Source organism: Morus notabilis, unplaced genomic scaffold (assembly GCF_000414095.1).
Source record: "Morus notabilis unplaced genomic scaffold, ASM41409v2 Scaffold276, whole genome shotgun sequence".
NCBI classification, from domain to species: domain Eukaryota; kingdom Viridiplantae; phylum Streptophyta; class Magnoliopsida; order Rosales; family Moraceae; genus Morus; species Morus notabilis.
The window spans coordinates 733,726-752,892 of record NW_010361626.1 but is presented as its reverse complement, the minus strand read 5'-3'; the positions used below and the strand labels follow the sequence as shown (position 1 = coordinate 752,892).

General features: G+C 33.3%; 2 protein-coding genes across 2 annotated transcripts; both read right to left on the bottom strand.

Annotated features, from left to right (window-relative positions):
• Positions 1-622: 622 nt before the first annotated feature.
• Positions 623-2,524, bottom strand: LOC21408652 (berberine bridge enzyme-like 13). Its single transcript, XM_010100235.2, has one exon. The coding sequence runs from the start codon at positions 2,443-2,445 to the stop codon at positions 829-831; it is 1,617 nt and encodes a 538-aa protein (XP_010098537.1). The 5' UTR covers positions 2,446-2,524; the 3' UTR covers positions 623-828.
• A 14,221-nt stretch (positions 2,525-16,745) lies between these two features.
• On the bottom strand, positions 16,746-18,740 carry LOC21408651 (berberine bridge enzyme-like 15). The gene has a single exon (XM_010100234.2). It carries the CDS (start codon positions 18,645-18,647, stop codon positions 16,983-16,985), a length of 1,665 nt encoding a protein of 554 aa, XP_010098536.1. The 5' UTR covers positions 18,648-18,740; the 3' UTR covers positions 16,746-16,982.
• Positions 18,741-19,167: the final 427 nt, after the last annotated feature.

Sequence of the window (19,167 nt, the reverse complement as noted above, 5' to 3'; positions counted from 1 at the left end):
GTGTAAAATATGAGAGAAATGAAAAACGATTTTTAGTCATTTTTCATTTTTTATTTTTATTTTCTCCTCTCTCGAGCAGAGAGAGACATTAATGAATTTTTTTATACTGAAAACAATCTCTTGATAAAACTATTAAACGCATTTTTAAAAATAATTTCTGTCTCAGATGGAAAACGTTTTTGTTTTCATTTTAATACAAAAAAGCATAAAATGACAGTTTATCTTTAACGTTGATTGTTATAAAAAATGTTGTAGCATTAGTTCTCTTGTGAGTTACAAACATTTCATACAGCCAAAAGCCATTACTTCGACAAGTATTATCCCAATTTTTGGTCCTACCGAAGAGAATTACCCCAACTTATCTAATTACGTATAACCAACAGCAACATTTTTTTTTTTTATAAAAAATTAGGACAAAATTTATACGCTGTGTGATTTTAACACTAACATTGAATGCGACCACATTTCTCTAATCTCATTTGTTGAAATGCTGCAAAATCCACCAACTCAAGATAGCAAAACTCTCCGCGCCCTTGTCAGAAAAAAAAAAAAAAGAGATACAGAAATAACATCTTTTTTTACATAAAAATATATAATAGACAACAAACTATTTTTCTTTAATAATTAGAAACAACTTTTTTTTTTTTTAATAATTAGAGAACAAACCATATTACATCAATTATTCTACAACACTGGAAAGAAGAACACAAAAAGACAGTTTTCTCTTTCACTTATTCTACTAGTTAACATGGCAAATCCGATCAGCTCCACATAACAGATATTCCTCTAAATTAGCTTCAATTAAACCGATCAAAGTTTGATTCTAAATCATCTAGCTGAGCTCGGAAGCAGAGGAATGCTCTGTTCATGCCTGAAGAAATTATCAGGATCAACTTTGCTCTTCACACTCACCAATCTGTCAAAGTTATCCTTAAAATACTTATTTCCCCAGGCACTAGCCTCAATAAAACTCGTACTCTTGTTATTTTTGTTCTTCCCCAAATCAAGATCTCTATAATTCACATACGATTCTCTTGGAAACTTTGAAACATACGGAGCCATGTAATTGTAAAGCGTCCTAACCCAATCCATGTGCTTTGCGGTGTCATTTTCACCATCAAGCCACAAAGACAGCCACTGGATCATGAAAACGGTGCCGTTCCGGTGCGGGAATGGAGTTTCCGACTCCAAAATCTTGCTCATCATTCCACCATAAGGTGTCCAAAGCGTCAATGGAGAGTCCTCTTCCAAAAACCTCTTCCAAAGCCCTTCAAGCGCGGTTTCTGGAATCGGCTCCTTGACGAAATCCGATTTCGCTTTGAAGTAGTTCTTGAAAGTGGATTTTCCTTTCAGAAGAACTTCCGGCGGGGTTCCGCTAGGAAAGCTGGCTATGTAGAGAACAGACTGAATCCAACTCATTTCTAGGCAGTCTTTTTTGGTTAAACCCAGTTCAGGAAAACTATTTTCCATCACTTGGACAAGTCTTGTGGAGTCTCCGAGAAACAGGGCTTGGAAAGCCGTGACAATAGTTCTCTCAGTTGAGTTCTTGCCTTTGCTCGCCGGTTGAATAATGGCTCTAATGAAGAGATCTTCGTCAAGCTTGTCCACTACTTGTTGCCACTTGTAGAGCACCTTCGTCGCGCCTTGTTCCAACGTTTTCGCGACGGTGAAAACCGTCACGGTTTCCGGAACTGGAACGAGTTTGATCTTCCACCAAAGGATTACCCCAAAACTTGCTCCTCCGCCACCTCGGATCGCCCAAAACAGATCTTCCCCCATGGCTTCTCTGTCGAGAATTCTCCCGTTAACGTCGACGATTTTCGCGTCGACAACGTTGTCAACACCAAGGCCGTATTTTCTCATCAGAGAGCCGTAAGCTCCGCCAGTTATGTGCCCACCGACGCCTAAACTCGTGCAAAGCCCTGCTGGGAAGCCATGAACTCTGCTCTTCTCAGAGATTCGGTAGTAAACTTCTCCGATTGTCGCTCCCGCCTGAACCCACGCTGTGTTGTTCTCAATATTGGCGTCGATCGTTCGGAGACGCCCGAGGTCTACAACAATAAAGGGCGTTTCGATTTGGGAGACGTACGAGAGGCCCTCGTAGTCGTGGCCTCCACTTCGCACTCGGAGATGGATTCCGAGCTTCTTGGAGCAGATGACGGAGGCCTGGACGTGGGAGTCATGCAATGGAGTGAAGATGAATTCCGGTTTTGGAGCTGAAGGGACTAAATATCTGAGATTTTGAGCAGAGGATTGCAAGAGAGGGGTGAAAGATGAAGTGTTTGGAGTGACAAAGGCTGTGGAGATTGGGACAGAGACGTCAGAATTTTGTGAAACGCATTCGATAAAGTCCTCTAGAGTTGAAGCCGAAGCTGATGATGAAAGAAAAACAAGAGAGAGTAATAGGACTAATAATATGGGTGATATTTTAATTGAGAGCGCCATATTTTGTGTTTCAGTTTGAGTTTTTTTTTTCCTCCTCTTAATTTGTGCGCTGAAGCAAGTTGTTGTGTGATTGTGTCGTTTTATATGTGGAGAAGAGGAAGGTAATGGCTTGGTCTCTCAACGTGGAGTTGAGCTAATGCAAACGTCATTTGTGAAGTCTGTTGAGAATCGAGATCATATGGGGTCATGGGTTTTTGTCTAATCAATATAATGAAGTTGGTGAGTTGTTATCTCTTTATGTCTCGTACCGTGATTTTAAATGCCCTATACACCACTTTGATCAGTTTTTAATTTCCTTCCAATCCTTATCTTACATATATACGTGATCCAATCTACTTAATCAAAAAAATAATAATAATAACTTTCTTATTTATAATCATATCAAAGTAAAGTGGGAAGTTTTTGGCAGTTTGTTTTTCTTTAATGAACTTGTAATTACATATAATTAGATGTTACAACTTCTGTAATTTTCTTCTTTTTCCCTCCTACTAATAGGAGGCAAGGGATTGGCTATATTTGTGGGTATTAATATAAATACATTTCGAAATCTTTGTATTGATCTAATTGCTTGGTTTTTATTTGTTTTCATGATATAAAAAAAATGAGAATTACAAGAAAAAAGTATACTCTTAACGTTATTTTAACTAATTCTAACATTTAAATACATGCATGCAGTTAGTAGGGTATCGGTAGGAAGGTCATAATAATTGTAGGATCCAACATTTCTAAAATAGAGCGCGTAGTTGAAAAGGTTCCACAACCTAGCTAGCACTATATAGCAGATATATATATATATATATATATATATATGTATATATAAATAAATGTGGAAGGAAAAGAAGTGAAGACGATGCTAATATTGCAGTGAAGTAATTATGAATTCTGGAATAAGCCACCGACAATACAGTGAGTAGGGAGAGATACATTTCAAGTTATCTTCTGCGAACAATATAGTAAAATTCGTAGGCAAAGATACATTTCAAGTAATCTTTTAATTCATACTTTTACATATGTAGTAGAAAAGGCAATATAAAAAGATATTATTATAATTAGAACTTATTCCCTTTATTGTGATTTTCACCCCATGGAGATAATTCGTCTCCTTTTCTTTTCATTTTTTCTTTTTTTTGGGTTGTGGTGGCACTTTAAATGAAAAGAGAAAAATTATAAATCCTTTCGTGAGTTCTTATATATCTTTCAGATAGTAAAACCAATCGTGAAACTCCATTATTTGATCAAATATTATCGTATTGAGAGAAACTGATTACCCTAAATGATGGCGTACGTTCTCATTAAATGTGTTCCCAGTCGAAACACTACATTATTTACTCATTGAATTCAATGAATAATAGGTTATACAAAACCAACAAATTCACACAAATATTTTTTTAAAAAAAGAAACGAAATCTCAGTCGGAGGCAAAGATTATATATGAAATCCTCCACCATTACTTGTTCTATCATGTACATAATTAAAACTACTAATTCAAAACTTTCTGTACGTAGAAACCTAGTAAAACATTTAACACAAATTAATTAGAAGATCATAAACAACCTTGCTCTGTTTTATTTATTTATTCATTTGTATGTCATATTACAATTACAACAACCTGTCATCATAAGGTAAAGGATGAAAAGCAAATTTTTCCTTCTTTTACGCTGAAGTACTTCAGTCGAGAGAGAAACAAAGTACTTTATCAAAGAGATCTCTTCTTCGATAATAGACTTCTTTAATGATAAACGTGCAATATTATAATATCCTGCGAATTAAACCTGCCCCAATAATTAATTAAAAAAAATAAAGAAGATAGAATAAAAGAGAAAGATCAGCATATATATAAAACCGACCGTGCATGGTGGATACGTTAGAATATAGATAGTGGAACTCGTTGAACTTAACGTGGGTCGGCCTCTTTCCTTTACCATTTGTACAAGTTTCTTTATATTTCTCACACTATTCAAACACGCTAGTTTTCTGACGGTATGTTTTATTTTCTGTTCAGACTTTACACTTTCAAACGTGAGATCATATTATAGTTTAAATCGTATAGGTTTATAATTTTATGTTCAAACTATAAATCATATTATAGTTTAAATCGTATAGGTTTATAATTTTCAGTTCAAACTATAAAGATTTTCAACTATAGGTTTATAATTCTGAATTCAAACAATAAAGGTTTTAAACCATACAAATTCAAAACTAAGAGCCAAATAGACTCTAACTAAAACGTGAATAAATTGGAATAATTATACTGCGGATTTTAGATGATCGGAAAGCGTTATAATATGCAGTAGACCATATAATATATATTGCACTGTAGATTCACCAAACAATAACCGGGTTTGTCACATGATGAGTGCGTAATTTATGCACTCATTCGTTACTCCTTTAGCTAGTTTCGGCGTGTTTTTTCTCAAGTTGTTATGTGGATTTGATGATTTTCCCTTGAGTGTGTAGGAATGGGTGAAATTGCTGAGTTTTGAGGCATTTTGGATCAAAAAGACAGAGAACGAGGCGATACGGCGCCTTCAAATGGCGATGCGGCTCGAAAAGAAGCAAAATCGAGCAAACTTGTACGAAGGAACAGCGAGAGCTGCAACATGTCGCTTCCTTTGCGGAGATATGTCGCTGCCTCCAGGCGATATGTCGCCTGATTAGAGGCAATATGCCGCCTGCCCTAGTCTGGTGCACAGATAACAGCGAGAGCCGCGATATGTCACCTGTTTCTAGGCAATATGTCACCTCCCAATTTTATTAAAAACACTCGTTTTGCCCTAGGTTGTGGGCGCATATTTTTATGGACAGTTAGACTTGGCTTCTTGGGAGGCGTGATGGACGTGGGATATAAAAGGGGAGACTAAAAACTGAGAAAAGGGGAGAAAAAGGGTTTGCAAAAGAAGAAAAACTAAATCAGAGAGGATTTGAAATTGGAGCAGTTCTTCAAGAATTTTAAGCGTTCTTTCTTCTCTTTCTTCTTGTATTTTTCTAGATTTTGAATATTATTTTGAGACTGTGAACTACATGATGTGTGGCTAATTTTCTTAATTGTTAAGGTTTAGATGAATCTCTATTTGTGATTATTGTTTCGATGTTTTAATGTGCATTTAATTAAAGCTCTTCGTTTCTTTCGTGTTCTATTTTGAATTGTTGCTGCCAAATCTATGATTTACATATTGCTATGCTTTATGAGATTTTGAATTGGGCAAATTTAGATTGTGAGGATTAATACTCGAGAGGGGAACGTTCAAGCAATCAAGAAACAGGTAGAACAACTTAGGTTGGTGTGAGGTCGAGAGGAAACATTGCATAGGTAACCGAAACAATTTTAGGTTGTGAAATTGAGAAGTAGAATTCCAGGAATTGTTTCTAGAGTGGAACTTAATGAAGGCAGTGGTGAATAGTTGTATAGAGATATAGACTTGATATCACCTACACATTCTTTATGCAGCACTCGAGAGAAGGTATAAGGATACACATCACTCTAGATTCTTGAGAACGTTGAGTTAGGTTAGGCACATTACTACGGAGAAACATAATCGCAATAGAGTGAAGTCAAGACCCTAGCATTTTCATTATATTGATTTCCCATTTTAATTTTAATGCGTGTTATTCATTACTGTTATCTTTCCTTTTGATTTAGTTTTCATTTATTTTAGTTTTTTTTTGAGTTTATCACATTCAAATTTGATCGCTTAGATAAAGTTAAGATATGATATTCACAATAGTTAGCTTACATTCTTAATATCAATCCTCGTGAGACGATATCGGTCTTCGGACTATTTTATTACTTATACGACTTGTGCACTTACAAGCATAGTTAAATTATTTGCAACATAGAAAGTGACTGTCGTGGCACTGTATATTCACCAAACAATAACCGGGTTTGTCACCATAGAAAGTGACTGTCGTGGCACCATAATTACATGCAGTGTCAGTATCAAATTGTGCTAATAAAGTTGATAATACCCTCATTTGGTAGTTAGTTTCTCTCTTTTCTTAGACATTTGTCACGTTCAATATTTGGTGAAAGTATCAACTGTTTCCTTAAGCACGGGTTAATTGATCCACTTTCATTCAATTTTAAAAAGGCACCTTAAGCTTTGAAAAGGATTTGATGGGTCTAGAAGAGAGATTATTGTTGTGCCCATATTTTGCAAACAAGACATGGCCTACCCAAAAAACGAGTTTTTATTCATTAGTGACATTCTTAGAGTGGAGATAAATACTATACATAAATTTTTCTTAAGCTAAGGCTCAATCTAGAAAAATGAAAATAAGAGAAAATGAGATAAATATCTCTTAAAATGCATGACTCTGAATTTTTACTATTTTTAATTAATATCTTTTTTAGTCAATAACTATATTAGTCAAAAGGATATAGTAATCAAGACTCATGCATTCTAAGAATAAGATCAACAATTTTCTGATATAAAAATAAACTAAAAATCCCAATCGAGATTTGAGGCATTTTCCCCTCGTAGTAAGGCAAAAGTCTCAAGACGTTTTAATAAAATGAAATTATATCTCTTACAATGCCAATAAAAATTAAAATAATATAAAAACTTAAATAAAGCAGTCATACTAATAATAAAAAAAAAATTTAATTTAAACCGATGAATCTACAAAAGATGAGTGTAGTTTTTTACTTTGAGAGGTATAAATAGAAAAGACTAATGCACACACACGGTGTCGGACTCAGAAACTTTTGTCAGTGAAGGCTAATAATTAAAAAATAACAATAATGAAAGTTAAATAATGAAAATTAGATATTTTAGTGAGGGTTATGTGCATAAGGGTATAATTAATTGCATATATATATATATATATATATATATGTGCATACTTAAGAAAAAATTAGTTGAGTTGGATATAAACTGGCTCTTTCCCATCACACATGTACTTCTTATGAGTGGAGAATAAAAGTTGCGAAAATGGGAGTTAATTCCTTGTTTTTTAAAGTGTAAATGGGATTGGTGTGCATCAAAAAAATTTAGAATTAATGAATGAGATTTGCAATTCCATTCCCCTCCCGATTTTGACTTCAAATGCCGATAGTATTTACTAATTAATTACTATTTTACAAATATATTTAATCACAAAATGTTAAAAAGATATATATTATTACAACCTACGTTTATCAGTTTGTTTATGTAATATTTGTTTATCTAATACTATAGTAATTATAATAATTGATGTTAACTTCTTAATAATATGTTAACAATAATAACATGTTGTTAAAGACGTCATATCTATTCAGCAAAAAAAAAAAAAAAAACTTCACCACAACATGTATAGAATGTCTTTAGTGGAATAAATAGCATATTAAAATTTTTGACATTTTTTTTATTGTTAATGTTCTCTTTATTTTAGTTGAACCTTTCTTTAAAAAAAAAATTTCAAAAAAGAAAAAACAATTATGGACACACTTCTTGCGCCTTTCGAGGTGTCTTGTGAGGCGTTAGCTAACATATATATAGCCATCAAAATACGCTTTTTAAAATATTGCATGAGCTTTTAATTATTAACATGTGAAGCTATTTTTATTTCAGGAAAACCTAGAGGAATGCCTTAAGAAGTACTGAATAAGAAGATCTATACTATTTATGAAAGCATAAATATTTTTGGACTCACTTTCTCCCTTTATATATTAGGACGGTTTTTTCTAAGAGGACATATATAAACGGAAGAAAGAGGGAAATAGGCTAAGACTTGAGATGAATTAAAATTAATAGGTCAATAATTTACATAAGTTAATAAATAGGCCAAATTACTATTTTTGTCCATAACTTACCTGGTTATGAACCATAACTTGACAAGTTATTGTCTATAATTTACGGTTTTTGTCCATAATTTGTCTGGCTATGAACCATAACTTGACTAGTTTGTCAATAACTTATCTGGTTATGAACTATAACTTGACAAGTTATGGTCTATTAATTTCTATAACTAAAAATTGACCTATATACTTTCTTAAGCTTTCATATTGGCCTATTTTCTACTATTTCCGTATATTATATAAATTTACACACGGGTCAAGGGGGCAATTCCCTAATTTTCTCTTTATTTTGTGCATTTTCATATTGACCATCTTCTTTGAAAAACTTTCACAATTAGATATGGACCCAGAAAGATGGCCTTAAAGCCTCACATCAAACAGTGTAAGCTGTATATGTTGGAAAATAGTTCCTACTTTTCCCTCATGCTCTCAATTGATCAAATATCTTAACATAATAAATTCACGACCAGCTGGTTTTGCGAAGCTTATATCTATCTCCTTTAATTCTATGAGACTTTCTCCTGTAAATCTATTTATGGATAGTATTAATTTCTGATTATTGAGTCTGATCAAAATCACATTAGGTATAAAAAGTATTCAAAATAAATAATTTTTGATACAAATTTTGACAATTAAAAGGTAAAAAATTATCGATAGTTTATTTTTTTTTAGTCCTACCGTAGAAACTCTGTAATTCCATTAGAGGCCTAGATTTTAAAGGAGGGCAATTAACTTGATTTATTTAATTAACGTGGGTCACATACATTCACCAATGTTGTTGATTCTTGGCGCCCATTTAGGTCAATGGGTCCAAGTCCAATATGGTTGTGTAAATTTTGATTGTTCAAAAGAAATAATCGCATAGAATCCTGCCGATTAATGCGCCAGAATAAACCTTTTATTTATATCCCCCTTGGCCAAACGCTGAATCAGCGCTATGAGTTGATCGAGTTGATTCCATGGCCAACGAAACTCAAAGTCCACAACCACATTTCATTTTCAACTTTTATAAATTGCATATTCGCCACAAACGTCAAAAAATTCAAACTTATTTAACTACCTCCTCGCTGGCATATGCTTTGTTTGAAATTATGTCGCGTTATATAATATGGTTCCATCGATATCCCATTATTTTTGGTGGGTAGTTCTGTGCTACATTTAAGCCTCCAAATGTTTATGTGTATTTTTTATAAAAGAAAACACTGTCATGGATTATAATTATGATATTAAAATTATTTTCGATTTACGTCTATTTTTTGTGAGAGAAAACACTGTCATCGATTAGAATCATGATATTAGAATCATTTTCGATTTACATGTATTTTTTGTGAGAGAAAACACTCTAACAAATCATGAACCATGATTTAAATCATAATATGAATCCTCTTACCAAACGTTACTCTCTCTTTGTTACATTTGACGGAAGAAGGTTCTTGTTTGTGAACGCGCGTGGCTTTAATTTTCCAAATAATCTTGATTCATAGTTAATTTCCACCCCTATGAATGGGGGCAATCTATGCGAAAGTGTATTTTTTTATAAAAAAAAAATATTAGACCTTATTTTGAATTAACTACGGCTACTAGCTAGTTTGGGAAAACACTATTTACTTTTCTTGTTACTTGATAAGTGGAAAGTTTTTATTCCTAGCTTGATTTAATATTGTCAAAACACGTTATGGCTTATGTAAGATGACACTCGATGGAGTGGGTGTGTGTATTACACACGCACATATATATAATTTATCTACATAGTTGTTTAGTTAGCTGTATATTTGGGACGGAATTTATCTACATAGTTGTTTAGTTAACTGGTTCAAATTTTTAATTCGAGTTGAGATATGACTTTATGTGAGAGTGTTCACCGTAATAAAAAAGTTAGATGTGATTATTTCTGAAAATTTTTTACTGTAACAAAACTCGAATCGGTGAAATGAACGGAGCCAGTATACTTAATAGTGCATGTTGAGGTTTTTTTTTATCTATATATAAAAGCTGCAAGGAATAATTACCAAACATATAAAAAAACTAACAAACTTTTGGACTTGTATACCTTACGACCAATTTTGGCATCTTCAATGGTCTCCTAGTTTTGATAATAATGTAATAAATAAAGCGAATATTGGTTAACCTTGTCTTTAATTTACAAGGGACACTAGTAGGGACAAGTCTCACCAACATTCTCTTACCAAAAAAAAAAGAAAAAAGTCTCATCAATAATATTATTTACGCGTGTTTTAATTTCCTAAGTATAATGGAGCTTGTGTTATCTGTATATGAAAAGAATTTCGGAAAAAAATTAAAAAGAAAAGGATCTGTATATGAAAAGAATTTCAAAAAAAAAATTAAAAAGAAAAGGCGTGTTTGTGTATAAGTCCAGAAACCGATCTAGTAAATTCTCCAGTTTCTGAATTGATCATGGATTTGGATCTATACATCTCAATGCAAATACAAACTCTTTTACAAGTTCTATCTTGTTCTTTTGATATGTCATATGTGTCACTTCAGTTATCTCAAATAAACACCACTTCGTAAAGAATGAGATAGCGTCTATAAAAGAGTTCAAAATGGAGAATGTATTATCTCTTAGGGGGCGTTTAGTATGAAGGAATCAATAGGAATCATATTTTCGAGAAAGTGATGCAGGGTAATATAATTCCTAAGAATAATATATTATTGTGTTTGGTTTCATACATGAATCTTTTTCAAATTCCTAAGAATATCACATTACTGTGTTTGGTTGTGCATGGGAATATTGTGAATTAAAAAAAAATCTTTATTATGAGATTTCCATGATTTTGAGATTCTCGGGAATTTGAATAACACCCTATTAGGTGGGTTTAGGATTACCCCAAAATGTGGTAATGTGAAACCCATGGGCTTCACTTTCCTGGGTTTTAAAAAAGTCTAATAATTGTACGAAATATGAGAATCTGAAAGATTCCCATTCTCACCCATATGATTACCTCATACCAAACGCCCCCTTAAGGGTGTGTTTTTTTCACCTTAACTCTAAAAAAAAAAAAAACCTCAAATTATAACTTTATTCAAGTTTATGTTCTTTTATATTTTTGAGTTAGGGTGACTTGAATAATGATCTTGAGTTGAGTTTGAGTTATAACTTGAGTTTGTGTTTAGATGTGCATATTTGAGTTATGATTTGAATTGAGAATCTTTTTGAGTTTGTGTTTGGTTGAGTCAAAACTTAAATTTGTATTTATATAGTATTTTAATAAAAACTCAATGATGATGAAAAATTTTAATGGGGTATATGAGTGGGGTTTTATTCGTCTTTTCGTTGTGAATGCATAGAAAAAAAATCATCTCAATCGAAATTAAAACGAAAAAGTTATGACATTTTTAAAAATAAAAAAACACTGTTCATTAACTTGAGTTCGAATTTATGAACTCGAGTTTAGCCCTAAACTCGAGTTCAAACTCAAATTCAAACTTGAGTTTTACAAAAGAATATGAACTTAAATAAAGTTATAACTCGAGTTTAAATTTTTTTTTAGTTTTGTTCCAAAAGAACAACCCCTTAAGTTTGCACTTGAGTTTGGGGCTAAAATCTGAGTTCAAACTCCCATTTCAACTCAAGTTTTTAAACTCAAACTCAAGGTAATTAACAACATTTTCTCTATTTTTAAAAATATAATAACTTTTTTGTTTTAATTCTGATTGAGATTATTCTTTTTTCTATTCATTCACAACGAAGAGACACAATACTCCACGTATATACCATATTAAAATTTTCTGTCATTATTAAATTTTTATTAAAATACTATCAAAATATAAATTCAAATTTTAACCCATCCAAATAGAAATTTAAATAGATTCACAATTCAAACTATAACTTAAATATACACATTTAAATACAAACTTAAATTAAAATTTTCATTTAAATCATACCTAAATACATCTTAATTTAAAATAAGATACGGAAGAAACCGCCCTTACTCATTTAAAATACCAACTTACATTTTAAGATTTTATCACCCTTTTATTCTCGTTTATAGCATTTAAACGCGTCTTACGGTCCATTGGGCACACGACTCGAATAGTACTTCCTGAAAAAGCTAATAATTACTTTACTTTATTTATCCACTCAACCGTCAGCGTAAACTTAATATACCAACCAGTACAGAGATCAGTGAGCAAGTTGGAGACATTTGGGACGCTCAAATGCGGGAGAAAAATAGCAAGCGTGTTGAACAAAACGATTAATGCGAGTCCATTTATTGTAGTAGGACTAGAATAGAACATCCGAGAAGTACAAAATTTCAACGACAAGACGTGCCTGAACAATAAAAGAAAACTGACTTCGCGTATTTAAATTTTTAATTCGAATTAAGATGTGATATTTTTTAAAATTTTTTTATTATAATAAAAAAATTAGATGTGATTTTTTTTTGAAAATTTTTTATTGTAAAAACTTAAAACTCGAATCGGTGAAATAAACGATGCCTTAATGTATAACAAACGTTGAGGAAATCGTGCAACACGACAGCCGCTAAAAAGGGATTGGTTTTCTACGCACATTCATGGCTCATTTAGTTCACATATTTATGGCCCGTTTAGTTCACTGATTTGAGTTTTTAATTCGAGTTGAGATGTGACTTTATGTAAGAATTTTTTACTGTAGTAAAAAAGTTAGATGTGACTATTTCTGAGAGCTTTTTACTATAGCAAAACTCGAATTCTAAACTCGAATCGGTGAAGTGAACGGGCCTTAAAATTTTTAATTTGAGTTAAGATATAATTTTATGTGAAAATTTTTTATTATAGTAAAAAAATTAAATGTGACTTTTTATGAGAATTTTTAACAGTAATAAAATTAAAATTAAAAACTCAAATCGATAAAATAAATAAAAATCTCAATATGTTGTTTCCTAATTAACGCCTAATTAATATTGAATATTAATTGCTTTTTGCAAATAGACTTTTTACCAACCATATAAAAAAAAATAAACAATAAAAAAAAGTGGTGTTACTAATTGCTTTCACTTAACTTTATCCTTGGTTAATTCCAAGCCAGCCTTGTAACTGGCCTCTAATTATTGGATTGTTAACTAATTATTGGATTGTTAATCTTGTGAACCAACTATCACGTGGAAATCGTTTTGGATGATGACCCGAGTCGCATAATTAGCGTGACACGATGCATTATTGTCTTCATCCGATAAGATCAATGACTTTATGATAATTAGCATGTCAGTCAAATAAAGCATTTTGTAATCTAGTAACTATATAATAGTTTGCACTTCTATTTTATTATTGTTTGTTTTTACAATTCCTTGTGATAATATTAATACTTCCTATCTGTCATATGAATCGAATATTATTTTTCAAATAAAAAGAAAAAAAATCCCTAACAATATTTAGATTTCTCTCTCTCTCTCTCTGTTTTTTTGTTGTTGCTCTCTTTGCCTTTCTACAAGCAGGTTTAGCTCAATTTTTCATGTATTTTCCAACTGTTATGACTTTTTAACTTCAATATATAATTAAGGACTTGTTTAGTAGAGAGATTCAAACCTCAATTTGAAGTTTTACTACAATATTTTCTCATATGAAAATTTAAATTTAAAAATTCTACCGTGTTTTGTCTCATAAAAATTAATTAATTAATTTTGCTTTTTTTTTTTTATTGCGTGCAACATTTACAGAAAATTGTACTATCATTATCAACTCGTTCCTAAGTATCTTTGCAATTATGAGCTTACGACAGGTGTTCATCGGATATTTATTTTTAGAACACCGATCAAAAGAGTAGCCCGACAGGTTATAACAGTAAGCTGGCCTCCTACCACCGCCTGCGATCGCACCAACGAGCCCGGAAACAAACACTTCCCAGCCGCGAGGATGGAAGGTCTGAATGGGAATGCGGCTGCCTTAGAATGAAGTGGAGCTCCTTTACTTAAAGTATTAGCGTGGACTAATCAACTTATTTATTTTTTGTTTTTTTGTTTTTTGTTTTTCCTCTCTTTAAATTTACTTTTTCACATTCCTTCGTCCATGTGCATAACATATTTGATTGTTTTGTTGCCGTATATTTGATTATATAATTAGGGTGGAGGTATACTCAACATTGGCCGAATGGTAAACTAAGTACACTTTATTTCCACGTTCATTGGTCAATCAATCCATTGGATCCAGAGAATAGTTAGCAGGAAGTGTAAAATGACACAAAAATTTTGGTACAACTAGAATTTATTTATTTTTTCTTTTTAGATCATCTCCAATGTAAATGTTAATATTAATTTTATATTTAACATTAAAAAGTGTGATATAATATGTTATTTTCATTTTTACTCTAATGCATAATGCTATTTGAGATGCTAAATCTACTTTTTCTTATAATCATTAAGCTTTGAAAATTGTTTTGTTTTTAAAAAAATAAACATTTCAATCAATAACAATTAAATGTCAAATTTTTCATATGCTATATTTGGTGGGAAGTTTGACACAAAGTATAGCATATAGAAAATTTAACACAACAAATAGCATTGCATTAGAGAATATTTTTTGTACTCAAATGTTAAATTTACAATTAGCACATCAATTATAACATTAGATTGTATATGCATTAGTATGATGTGTAAAAGTTACAAGACAATACATGTTAGGTAAGTGACTCAAATTGATTTTGAAAAAGTTACTATTTTGTGTTTTTAGATAAGTTATTGTTTTTAATTTTTGGGAAAAAAGTTATTTTATAGTTTATTAATAGTTTATAAGTAAATGTTTTGTGTAAAAGTTTATGTGTGCTAAGAGAAATAGTGCTTAAGAGAAAAAAGTAAGGACGAAGATATGCAAAGGGTGCAAGGGGTTTTGGATAGAGAAAGAAAGAGCTAAAGTTTATTAAGTGTGTAATTCTAAAACTGTTAGTAAAATTTTTCTTCCTTTTCCGTGTATGTAGAAAATTTTTCCGAAACACTTAAATATTTATCTTCTCTATTTTTCTATTATTTTTTGTTTTAGTTAATTTTTCTGCTCCGTAAATATAGTGGTGTGTTTTTTCCCAAACACAACATTGTGCAAATATTGAAAACAATAACAAAACAGATCCTCGTGTTGTTGGAAGCTTTGAAACAGACAATCAAATAAACAATTCGCCGAGTTTTCAGAAAGATACGTTAAATTGTGGTCTCGGGTTTTTGGGACAAATTCATAGACCTTGATATGTTGATAAATAATTTGCCAGACTTTGAGAAGAAAAAGTTCAATAAACTTCGGCGTCAATGAGAAAGGGTATTTAAAATAGGAAAATGATCACGCTTTCTTGAATGTTATTCCTTATTTTTATTGCCCAAGAGCAACCTTGGCAGGGGCTGGTACGCGGGCCTGCAGCGCGCCCGCGCCCCCTGGCAGCAAGCCAGGCGCTGTACGGCTGCGCCCACCAGGCGTGCGACTGCGTCCCCTACTGTATTGAAACGTGCCTTTGGGCCATTTTTTGGCCCTTGATCATTTTGGATGGCCATTTTTGACCCTTAGATGAGTTTAGATGAAGTTATTCTCTAATTTTGGGCATACTTAAGTAAGAGAAACCCTAGTTCCCAACTTGGAGATGATGAGAGACACAAAAATTCCTAGAGAGAAAAGTTTAGAGTTGTAGATTCTTGAAGAATGCTTGGGAGAGATTTTTGAAGATTTGAATACTTAAAGCTCATCCCCACAAGTAGTTTTTCTTCTTTCTCCCTTTTCTTTGTAGTATTTTAGTTTATGTTCTTAAATTTGTGATTTTGGTTATGGATTCCTATATGCTGAGCCAGACTTCATATTATAGGGCTTGTTGTAGCTTTATTTGAACCTGTTTTGATTATCTTGTCAATTGTTAGTTAAATTTCATCTTAATTTATTTATGTTTCTCTATGTTTAATGTTTATAATTTATGTGGTCAATGAGTTAGATAATTTTAGATTGTGATTTTGATGCTTGGGAGAGATTGATTTCATAGCCCGAAATTGGGAAACATAGTCTCGGTTGTTGTGAGTCCAAGAAGAGAACAACACTTAGATAATCTCGTTGAGAGTCTAGAATATTGTGAGACCGGAAGGTGATCAAGACCTTAATTATCAACTAAGATTTCGATTGTTGTGAGGCCAGGAGGCGATTGACATTTGAGTTCTAATTTATGAGCTAAACTTATGAGTGTATGGGTAAACGGGTTAGATAAGAATATTGATCTGGGTATTCATAAATATTACTTCGTTTGACGCTTGGGAGAGGTAGCGAGGTTCAATTAGGTCCCTTGATGAATGAATTAATTGGAACTGGCCATCATTAGCTTGATAGAATGAACATAGGAATGATAAGGTGAAGTCAAGTCCTTAGTACACTTGTGTATAGAAGTTTTCATTTTTTATCTTATTTTTGTATTTATATCCGTTTAAGTTCTATTTTATTTCATTTAGTTCAGTTGTCTAGATAAAATTAAGTTACAATAATCACGGTACTTAGTGATAATTTAACACTCAATTCCTGTAGAAGCGATACTCAATCACCCTATATTATCAAAACTTGACCCCGTACGCTTGCGGGTGAACACTTACTAATTGCCAAACTAGTTGGGATATGCTAAATTTCTCTTTTATTGATTATCCTTCCTCACATTCCACAATGCTAAAGATCATATGAGAAATGCAAGTAGCATTTTCTCTTCTTCATTGTGGTTAACTTAGCAAAACGACATATCATATAAACATAAGACAGGGATAATATCCAAATCCATAAATAGAAGCAAAGATCAATAATCCATCATAATTAACTATCCCTTGAGGGGATCATTAGTACCTTCTATTTCACTAAACTTCTTATAATGTGCGCGTGAAAGTGGAGGAATACTCTGTTCATGCCTAAAGAAGTTACTAGGATCAACTTTGGTCTTCACCTTCACAAGTCTGTTGAAGTTGCCCTTAAAATACTTATAACCCCACGCAAGTGCCTCTATAAAACCAGTGCTGTTCCTTCTGTTTGTACCAAGATCAAGATCTCTATAGTTCACGTACGCTTCTCTAGGAGACCTAGAGACGTAAGGAGCGGTGTAATCATAAAGCTTCTGAATCCAGTTCACGTGCTTTGTTGTGCTTTTATCTCCATCAACCCAAGCAGTTAGGTACTGGATCATGAAGATTGTTCCTTTTCTGTGAGGAAAAGGGATTTCGGATTCCGCAATCTTGCTCATCATCCCTCCATATGGTGTCCAAATTGTGATAGGATTTTCTTCTTCCAAAAACCTCTTCCAAATCCCCTCGAGAGCCGTCTCCGGAATGGGGTTCCTCACAAAATCCGATTTCGCCTTGAAAGAGACTTTTGATGAAGTTTTCCCTTGAAGCAAGACTTCATTTGGCGTCCCGCTTGGATATCCCGCGATGTAAATAACGGACTGGATCCAGCTCATTTGGGCGCAATCTCTTCTTGTCAAACCCAATTCAGGAAAGCTCTTGCGCATAACTTGAAGGAGTCTCTCAGTATCCCCAAGAAAGAGCGCTTGGTAAGCTGTCGAAATAGTTCTCTTCGTCTTGTTTTTTCCCACACTTTCTGGCTGTATGAGAACTCTAATGAAGAGATCCTCATCAAGCTTGTCCACAACTTGTTGCCATCTATGAAGTAGCTTTGTAGCTCCCTGCTCCAACGTCTTACTAACCGTAAAAACCGTCACGGTTTCGGGAACTGGCACGAGTTTTATCTTCCACCAGAGGATGATTCCAAAGCTTGCTCCTCCGCCGCCTCTGATCGCCCAAAACAGATCTTCTCCCATGGCTTTTCTATCAAGTATTTCGCCGTTGACATCGACAATTAGAGCATCGAGAACGTTGTCAGCACCGAGACCGTATTTTCTCATCATGGAGCCATACGCTCCTCCGGTTATGTGCCCACCAATGCCTAAAGTGGTGCAAAGGCCGGCAGGGTAGCCATGGACTTTGCTTTTCTGAGCAATCCTGTAGTAAACTTCTCCGATAGTTGCGCCGGCCTGAATCCAAGCAGTGTTGTTGTTGATTTGATCAACGTCGACCGATCGGAGATTGGCGAGGTCGAGTATAAAGAAAGATGTTTCGATTTTCGATACGTAGGAGAGACCCTCATAGTCGTGGCCTCCACTCCGGACTCTCAGATGTATTTTGAGCTGTTTTGAGCAAATGACAGAGGCTTGGACATGGGAATCGCTCAGGGGTGTGAAGATAAACTCGGGTTTTGGAGCTGAAGGAACCAAGTACCTTAGGTTTTGAGCGGAAGATTCTAGGACAGAAGTAAACAGAGAACTGTTTCTGGAGAAGAAGATTGTGCTTGAGATTGGGAGTACTGAAAGATCAGAATTGAGTGAGACACATTGGATGAAGCTTTCTAGAGTTGAGGCCGAATCTGCAAGTGAATCTGGATGGAGAAGCACAATAAATAATAAAATAGTGCATGATAATTTCAAAATCTTCATTATCTTTATTTCTTTTGAGTTTCTCTATTTGTTCTCCAAGGAGTGCTTATCATTTTTTTTTTTTTTGTCTCTTTTATAAACCAATTTTGCAAGTGGAAAAAAAAACCCTGCTAAAGTGGGTGTGGAGATTAATCGGGCCATGGGTCCCATCTTAATCATGAATAATTTGGTGGGTTCTAATGGATCAGCTGTGTGTTGTTGACTCAGGGCCTATAAATTAACACCACTTTTATCTCCACCTCAATCTAATATAATTTAATTGGATAAGATACTTCTTTAGGTCAAATTAAAGACTATTACTGATTAATTAGTCAAGTGAGGCTGTCCCTCGTGTAATGTGCAATGTTAATCGTGTTAAATAATATTTAGCTTTTCAGCGCATTTGGGGTTGTTTCCAAAAACTTTTTTACGAAAATATTACACTTTTCAGCGCGTTTGGGGTTGTTTCCAAAAACTTTTTTACGTTTTTCGATGAGAAAAAAAATGAAATTGAACGTAAAAACGACGTTTTGTTTATTAA